Consider the following 9,845-nt stretch of genomic DNA (forward strand, 5'->3'; position numbering starts at 1 on the left):
TGACCATGGCTAACAGGAGACATAATCCGTGACAAAACGCGTCCAACCCTACTGCAACTCCAACGCTGCATAAATAATCCATACGGATTAGATATATTTCCTACTTATTGGCTCTTTCAAGTTCCTGGCTAGCTTTATTACAGGTACAGGGGCAGGGTTCTGTTATTCATACTTGTGTTGTTGGAGTTACCTGTTGTGTTCTACTTAATGCTGCAGCGTACTTAACCACTATTTGCAAAACTCAACCTGCAATTTGGCATAATATATTGACATTTAGTACTACGTATACTAAATGTTATATACCATCGATTTTACCAACAGCGATTTATATTGAAATGGAAAGCATGCAGCGACATTATTACACTAGCTCAATTAATGGACGTTTTATATGTAAGTACACATGTATGTCGTCATCCTACCAATGTGCCATCAGTGACGTTGTGAATTTTTTCTAGTCATGTCGTAGAGGGCGTCATTAAAAACAATATTTTTCGATGTCTGCAGAATGAAGAACGGTCCGGTCAAACATAGCAACAGGGAAGCTCGCCCTCATGCACGTTCTTAAAGCATACTACAATAGCTACGAATTAGGCGAACCTGTCATCAACAACTCGAGAGGCCTTGATTTAAATATTACCTGCACATATCTCGAAATAATCCGCACAACAGTCGTCATAGAAGACACAGTCTGGTCTACAGCTACACCCGTATAAATTGTTGAAGAAACCACAGTATCCGTCACAGGATTCCTCGACTGTTTATAAGAGAATATATGATAAGAAGGAAAGAATATCATACAAAGAAAAGCAAACGAACCTAACAATAAAAGCATTATTGATCCAAACTGGACGGTAAAAGTTGCATGATACGGCAGAAAAATATTGCCGAACAAGCTAGCAAAATTTCAAACCACGAAAAGTTGAAGTGAAACTATCAACAGAAGGAAAAAGAAATACCATTGTGTTGAAATTGCAAGTCTAAAATCAATGGTGCAACAACTGATATTTATATGCATTGATATCTACGACCAATGGGTTTTCGGATCAACGGCAGAAACATACCATGACGACCGTGAGAGGGAGCCCGCGTATGACCTGGATGCGGACATCCTTATTCTAACCGCAAATATTTTATCATATACTACACAGATTCAGAATGGTGAAATGAATATATATTGCATAGCAAATGTGAGTTGGAGTAACTTCATGGTGTAGTTTGTCTGTTAAAACAGCGTCTGAAATAAATACCCAAGCAGCTGAAAGTGGAACTACTTTTCACAATATTTTGTTTGGATTTTTTACTTTCTGAAGCTTGTGGTGCATCACGTGACCCAACAAATTGACATTTTTGACGAAAACGATTAAATGGTCTTTTCATACTATTTACACTTTGACGTCAGTCACGACACAACACACAATTCTATGAACGACGACTCCAAATGTAATTCAGCTAACTAGATAGATTCCTGTCGAAATTTGGTGTTTTTTTCTCAACGGCAAAAATTAACCAAAACAGAAAAGCGAAGCGTTACTGCTGTTTGAGATCCATCACGGGTTTTACTCATTTTGCCAAACTCGTATATTAGTAAAGTATGTCAGGCCATTAAATAATTTGACGACTAGGATTGTGTTACTTTCTATAAGGCTTTGTATGGGAACGAGGCCAGGTTAATGTATGATAAGGTACACATCTTACCTTCTTCGGAAATTGTAATATGGAAGCCCTGATATGTTAAAGCACTGTCGGATGCGAATCTAATCCAGACAGCGTCCTCGCTCGACATAAAATTATCTGGCGCTCGATTTCCTCCAAACGCCCAAATTTCACTCGTTTCTTCGTTTGGAACATCGCCGTGGCCAGCAAAGATAACATCGCAGCACGATTCGGTATCGAAATCATTGAAGGTGACGGACAACACCGGAGAACTGTGACTGTATACTATAAATTGACAACGGGCGTTGTTTGGGTAGTTATCGGGGTAATTTGGACTGGTTATGTTTACGCTGCCACCAGGTGAAAGATAAATAGTTGACGTACAGTTTCCTGAAAGTGAAAGAAATATAAACGAACAAGCTGACTTTCATAGAAATTATGCCATGTTTACAATGAGGTCATATTTATCTCACATACAAACATTCTGGCCGATGGGAGGGGTGGGGTGGAATTTTAATATTACAACAATTTTTTCGATTGCATCATGGGAGATACAACAGGAAGGTATCTGTAGAAATGTACAACATGTACATAGGATATTGGTATGCATACTAATATCATTGTATGTGTGGTGCATATTGACATGCATGCACGAGTATGCAGCAGCTGCGTGTGTGTATGTGTATGTGTGTGTGTGTGTATGTGTGTGTGTGTGCGTGTGTGTGTGTGTGTGTGTGTGTGTGTGTAAGTACGTGTGTGTGTGTATATGTGTGTGTGCGTTTGTGTATGCCAAAAGAATTATACAATTACCTGCGCATGTCTCGAAATAGTCCCCACAGCAGTTTTCTTTGAAAATACAATCCAATTCGCAACTGCAGTTGTGCTTATCATTGAACGATTGCTGTTCACAGTAGTCTCCAACACATGATCCATGCCCTGTGTCAAAAACAAGCAATGAAATGTCACTTATTAGCATCATGTTCCCAACATAATTACAAAAAGTATAGATTTCTGTTTGATTTGAGGAGAACATATTGAGTAAACGTCAACCAAGTGATGCTACTGAGAAATCTAGTATAATGATATTTTAGACAACCCAACATTTAATGTAGATTTTCCCAATTTTAGCGAAAGCGAATTTTCAGTACAACGTGTCGTATTCAAGTTTATGGAAATTCGCATGTCTGTGGCGTTATCTAAGTGAGAGAAAAAAAGCAAAGAAAATCAACAAGAGAGCGCCTCGTACCTATATCAGTGACTTGTGCATGGAGACCTTTATATCCAATACTACTGTCACTCACAAATCGCATCCAAACTGCGTTACCATTTGAGAGATAATCGTCAGGTCTGATGAATCCAGAGTGAGCCCATATAACACTTGATGTTATGTCTGGTTCATAACCGTTACCAGCAAAGTAGACATCGCAGCATTCCTCGGTACGGAAGTCGATGTATTCTACAAGAATTTTACTGCCCTCAGTGGCGTCTATTATCCATTCGCATCGAGCATCGTCGGGGTAGTTGTTCGGGTAGTTTGGCGTTGTCACGGAAACGCTTCCACCCTTTGCGAGAGTAATGCTTTCAGTACAGTTACCTGTAATAGGGGAAGAGAAACACAAATTAAAGGCCCACGACTCATTCCCAGGTTCTCTGAGTTATCATTTAATAGAGCCATAAGGATTACCGAGCATCAATCTTTTGTTCTACACCAACTTTTTCTACACTTATTCCAGAAATCTGTTTCACACATAAAATTTTAATCCTCTGGGCCTTTAAAGGATAGCTCATCGTATCACATATGGCAAAAAAAGTAGTCACGATAAACGATGAAATTCCGAGGAAAAAATTATCGGAAGAAATTTCGAAACACGACTGACAAGACCACTAGAATACGGTAAGTTGGATTAAAATGTAGACATAATAAATGATGAATTTCCAAGGAAAACAAAAAAATTAACTAAAAATTCTACCTGCACAGACATCGAAGTAATCTGGACAGCAGTCTTCGTCTAAGAAACAGGTATGGTAACAACTACATTCATGTCTCTCGTTGTAAGTACCGCATAAGTCAACACATGTACCAATGCCTATCGTAGAATTGACAAAAATATGAATACAATTAACGTTATGAATTACGGATTTCAAGCATTGGAAAGAGCAAGTCGGCAAGATTATGATGTTTAGTGGGAAAAATCAGCGCACGATACAATTAGTACCAAATATTTCAATATAATAAACACGTAAGGTACCTATATCTTGCAGAAACACTTGGAAGCCTTTCTCTGTAACTCTAGAATCAGAAATGAACCTCATCCAAACCGTATCTCCTACGGATAGATAATCGTCCGGTGCCGTGTATCCCGTGTGTCCCCATATGACACTGGTGTTCTGAGAGGGGTTGTTGCCATTTCCCGCAGAGAAGAAGTCACAGCAGGGTTCGGTGTAGAAGTCACCGAAGACAACATCAATTTTTGTACCCTGTTCGGTGTTCACGATCCACTGACAACGAGAATCATCGGGGTAGTATTCCGGAAAGTTTGGTGATGTGACGATCACGGAACTGTCCGTTGGTATCGTGATGGACTCTGAGCAGTTACCTGGAAGAAACAAACCATTCAAATAAATTCAAACCTGTTTTAAAAAGCGGAGAAAAAATTTTCGTCACGTCTTAGAAGTTTACTCTGTTAGTTGGTTGAAACCTTTTAGTTTACATGAAACGTAAAGTTGTTGTTCTTCTTCTAAAGTCACAGTGCTGCACACGAATAATTACGCTAAGCTTGGGGGGGGGGGGGGTTGAGAGATAGTTTGGCCTCTTGGAGCGCAGTCTAGAAGTAGATTCTTGCCCAGGAGTGAGGGTAACAGATGTTGTAAAAATGATCTCAACACAATATATTAATACATTATTTGAAGCGGCTTGAGAGATTTTAATGTTTGATCCTCGAATTCTAGTATCTTTAAACATTCGTCAAATTGCGATGGTAAAGTCAAAATGGTTGTTATAGGAAAACATTTTCATACCTGCACAGAGTTCAAAATAATCTCCGCAGCATTCGTCCTTCAATACACAATCTCGTTCACAACTACACGCATATTTCTCATTGTAGAAATTACAAGTGCCTTCACATGAACCCCTTCCTGTGTTGAAGAAAATAAAAGTCGAAATAAATAGGGTCAGAAAAAAATCGGCTATATATGCAGATCAATACAATAATAACAAAATATGAATTTTGTGCTATGACTGACTTTTAACAGCTGTGCTTTATTCTTGCAAATATGATTTCTGGCATTTTATGAATGCGTTCATTACATTACATTACATTACATTACATTACATCACATCACATCACATCACATTACATGATTACATTACACTACACTACACTACACTACACTACACTACACTACACTACACTACACTACACTACACTACACTACACTACACTACATTACATTACATTACATTACATTTGAGTAAGCACTGAAACTATTTTCATACCTGTGTCATGAATTCTGGTCAAGAAACCTTTAGAAGTGGTATCGCCATTAGTCGCCAAACGTATCCACACTGTTCCTCCCAAGGAATCAAAATTCGTGGGTAGAAATATTCCAGAATGTTCCCAAATGACACTGTTGTTGTAGTGGGGTTCGTTACCATGTCCAGAGTAGTAGTAATCACAGCACTGTTCAGTGTTAAAATCTAAATGTTCCACAAAGATTCTGGTTCCGTCAACGGTGCTCGCGACCCACTCACAGTAGATGTTATTAGGGTAATCCCCTGGGTAGTTTGGTGACGCAACATCTAAGTATCCCCCTTCAGGAATAGTAAGGTCCACGGTGCAGTTTGCTGTAAACAGACACAAAAAATAATGAAATACGTCATACTGTATTACGTCACAAAATTGATTTACTACAAGTACAATCATTCAAATTTGACCGTTCCCACCAACACATAAAGTCAAACGTCAAAGTTTCTCACATTGCATGCACTGTTGCAACTTTATAAACCTGTTCATGCCAGTCGGCTGCATGTAGTTTTGAAAAGATGTCAACACATTGTTGAAAATGTGCAATATTTATTCTGCAAGACACACACTTGACTGAAAACGTCTAAGTTGAAAGGTCATGCGAGAAATTCTCAGGTTGGTTCTTGGCATTGCAGCGCATTTTATGATCAAACTATACACGAGAAAGGTTGTAAATTTGAAGTCAGTTAGCATATCAGCATTGGCACTGCTAACGACACTTCAGATGCAAAGTTTTAGTATCACTGTGTTTGTTGTGGTGGAGCATAATAAAAACTATATACTTACTTGTTATTGGAGTTGTAGGTTGTGGTTTTGTTGTTGTCCCTTCAATAGTCGTCAAAGCTGTGATAGTAATAAATTGACAATAAACTTACAAGCTTTCGGTGGTTGTCAAATGTGTTCTTGTAAAAAAGACTATCTCTCTAATATGGACTTGAACAAATGTGCAGTATAGCGTCAGTTATAATAACTGCTATTTCATGGCAATTATGATCATACTGTTCTTACACAAGTTACAAGGAAGCAATTATAGTTTGTCTATATAATTATACGTACACGACACAAAGTACCAGATATAAGACCAAGCAACAAACAACACCTATCTAGTCATCGTCGCAAACCACGACCGTTTTACGGTACCGTTCTTAACGAGCCGGTCCCTACTGGGAGTCTAGTATATCTGCTATATATTGTAAACGGGTTTAGTTTGTTTCGAGTACATTTAAGACACACACAGTCCCAAAATTAACTTATTTCTATCTCAACTCATAAAATGGAAAGCCAATTTCCTCTAATAATTTACGTAAGAACGCATCCTGAGTAATGTGCTTACACTTTCACCTCAGACTTTAAACAAATCTTCACGTATATGGAGTTTCATAGTGATATCGTCATTATATAATGTGCACAACGTCGTCAAATAATGTACTCAACGTCATCAAATAATGTACTCAACGTCATCAAATAATGCACTCAATGTCATCAAATAATGTACTCAACGTCATCAAATATAGTTTTAACATAATCAGTAATGTTCACATTATTTTTATAACAGATGCATAGTTTATTTAATGAAGGAGTGAATATTCATATTATAGAAATCTCTCCATGTGATGCGTCTATACACAAGAAAAACGTGAATTCGAGAGTGATGTTGTTGTTGTTCAATTTGTCCATCTACTTACATGACGGGTCACAGACATCGTAAAAATCAGGACAACAGTCATCATACGCAACGCATAGCGGATCACAAAAGCATCGGTCATCCGGATATGACGTCATACAGCGCCCGACACAGGAGCCTATATAGTGTGATTATCAAGTGTTCGATTATTATTACCATTTACAATAAAATGTAATCAAATTTCTTTGAAAATTCATTGTTTGTCTTTTTAACTCTATAGATGTTTACCATCATATCTTCCACAGTCTCGCCTCCCCTCTTTCTGTATCTGTCATTCTCTCTGCATGCCAATCTCTGTCTCCCCACCTGCATGCCTGTCTGCCTGTCTGTCTGTCTGTCTGTCTGTCTGTCTGTCTGTCTGTCTGTCTGTCTGTTTCTGTGTCTCTCGCTATCTGCACTTCACTATGTCTGTCTGTCTGTCTGTCTGTCTGTCTGTCTGTCTGTCTGTCTGTTTGTGTATGTCTGTGTCTGTCTGTCTGTCTGTCTGTCTCTGTGTGTGTGTCTCTCTCTCTCTCTCTCCAATTTAAATGATGCAATGTTACTCACCTATAGGAAGAGTAATCTCGGATGGTGTTGATTGTGTAAGAGGATTGTCTGTCTCTAGAATGTAAGTATTTCATTCAATTAATAAAGACAACATTGTGAGTCTTGTTTTTTTATACAGAATTGATTACTGTGAATAATACAGAAATACGTCTGCGTCATCATCATCACCATCACCATCATCCACATCACCATCATCATCATCATCATCATCATCACCACCACCACCACCACCACCACCACCACCATCATCATCATCATCGTCATCATCACCGTCATCATCATCATCGTCATCGTCATCAACATCATCATCATCATCATCATCAACAACATCATCATCATCATCATCATCATCATCATCATCATCATCATCATCATCATCATCTTAAACATCCCTAACATCTACAAAAAACCTCTACGATATAAAATATGAGAAACACAGGACATCTGCAACTTCAAACAGAGCGACCAAAGCTAACACGACATAAACTATTGACTGTAAAGATGTGCAAGAGGTATCATAGGTTTGTCCGGTGACTCGATTTTCAGATCAAATTTGTGTCATATCTATAAGATACTTACCATTTGGTGTTATGCCTGCTGTAAATAAAAAAGTATACACGAACAGTCAATGTTACGTTCAAGATGTGGGGAAAAGTGTGCATTGACAATTTCAATTCATATGTCTTTCCAAAGTTTTCCCCCAATGTTGACAGAGATAGAGTAAGAAAAGGTTAAATGACCAAAAATGAAAGCCCACCACAAATAAGCAACCCTAGCAAACACCCCCTCCCCCGCTACGATGGATGTGTCCGATGAAAATAGAATCATATGAAGTATCAAAAACTGAATGAAACTCAAATTTAGACACCAAACCGTTAATGTATTATTAAAGGCAGAAATAAAATCTCGTAAATTAAAAAGTTGGCATTCCGGACATGAAGCTCGGCGCTAGCTAGACTTGTTTTTCAAAGTTTTGTCTTGGTACGGTTTTTAACAACTTTCCATTCCATTATGAATAATGATTAATGGCAAGTTGATCAGAATCGAGAAATTTTGCAAATGTATATATGGATTGAGTAGAATCTTTCATGTGACATCATGAAAAGATGATGTAATGATTGGCGAAGTTTGCAATTTGGTCTATTTTTTTGTTGATAACAGGTAAAAGATCAGTGCTAAATGACGACAACTTCTTCAAAATAGTTTGTAGGACACACATGCTTTCTTGGAATAGCTGGACAAACAAGCAGTACAGCTAGAGCTATTACAATTTATGTGATATACATGTATCAGTAAATCTAGCCGCTGTGATAAAAGTACCAAGAACAATATATGTTTTCCATACGCTCCAATCGAAATGTCTACCAATTAACTCAGAGCTTTTGAAATGGATGAGGATTAATTATACTTACTAGTCCAATCCTCAGTGGTAGGAATTACTGTTTGTCCTGATAATGCATACGGAATGGAGAGAGAGAGAGAGAGAGAGAGAGAGAGAGAGAGAGAGAGAGAGAGAGAGAGAGAGAGAGAGAGAGAGAGAGAGAGAGAGAGAGAGAGAGAGAGAGAGAGAGAGAGAGATTAATCGTCGGTACTAGAGAATACAACAATCCAGAGATATTAGATATATGTCACGCTACATTGTATATAAATATGAACGAAAATGAAGAACGCTGGACAACGAAACTCTCCGCGAAGTGCATCACGCAGGCAGACAGACAGACCGACCGACAGACAGACAGACAGACAGACAGACAGACAGACAGACAGACAGACAGACAGACAGACAGACAGACAGACAGACAGACAGACAGACAGACAGACAGACAGACAGACAGACAGACAGACAGACAGACCGACCGACCTAAATCAACGGCTCATGAGTGCATGCTCGTGAAAGGTGAATACAATTTGGCACTTTTCCAAAAATATTTTCATTTTTGTAGTTGTGAGCCCGACGTATTAATTGAATAGTTCATTTAAATGTAGATGTTTACATTTTTACCAATTGTTACTTTGTTCAATTACATACTATTTGCAATGACAAAAGAGTCGATATTTTAAATTCATCGACAAGTCACTTGATAATGAAGATTTTTTGTAGAATGTCTAAGATAAAAAGAAATTGATAATCTAAGAGGAGAATCGGATAAAACGATTGAGACTGAGACTTACTGATGACGTACTTGTGACGTATATCATATTGAGGTCTAAGTACCATCATCGCAATACGTAATTCAAACCATACTTATTAACATAAAACTCTCTAATGTCTATAACTAATGGATTAACAGAAAGGAATGGCCGAGATCAACTTAGTACGTACGCAGGGTTCTGTACTGAAAACCATTTACAGCCCGATTCAAGTTAGTGTTCACTGTCTCTAATTGAGACAACAGGCACCAATACACAGACTGACAGACAGACAGGCAGACAAGCAG

General features: G+C 38.3%; 1 protein-coding gene across 1 annotated transcript in view; it reads right to left on the bottom strand.

Moving 5' to 3' along the window:
* Positions 1 to 2,698: 2,698 nt before the first annotated feature.
* Positions 2,699 to 9,845, bottom strand: part of LOC144442906 (CUB and sushi domain-containing protein 1-like) — a 24,973-nt gene continuing 17,826 nt past the window's right edge. The window contains exons 12-18 of the mRNA XM_078132281.1: positions 5,964 to 6,020; positions 5,150 to 5,497; positions 4,672 to 4,788; positions 3,903 to 4,250; positions 3,624 to 3,740; positions 2,900 to 3,247; positions 2,699 to 2,724 (exon numbers count right to left, since the gene is read on the bottom strand). Of these exons, the coding sequence (XP_077988407.1) occupies positions 2,699 to 2,724; positions 2,900 to 3,247; positions 3,624 to 3,740; positions 3,903 to 4,250; positions 4,672 to 4,788; positions 5,150 to 5,497; positions 5,964 to 6,020 (1,361 nt within the window). The remainder of the gene's footprint in view (positions 2,725 to 2,899; positions 3,248 to 3,623; positions 3,741 to 3,902; positions 4,251 to 4,671; positions 4,789 to 5,149; positions 5,498 to 5,963; positions 6,021 to 9,845) is intronic.

This window comes from Glandiceps talaboti, chromosome 12 (assembly GCF_964340395.1).
Source record: "Glandiceps talaboti chromosome 12, keGlaTala1.1, whole genome shotgun sequence".
Taxonomy (NCBI): Eukaryota; Metazoa; Hemichordata; class Enteropneusta; family Spengelidae; genus Glandiceps; species Glandiceps talaboti.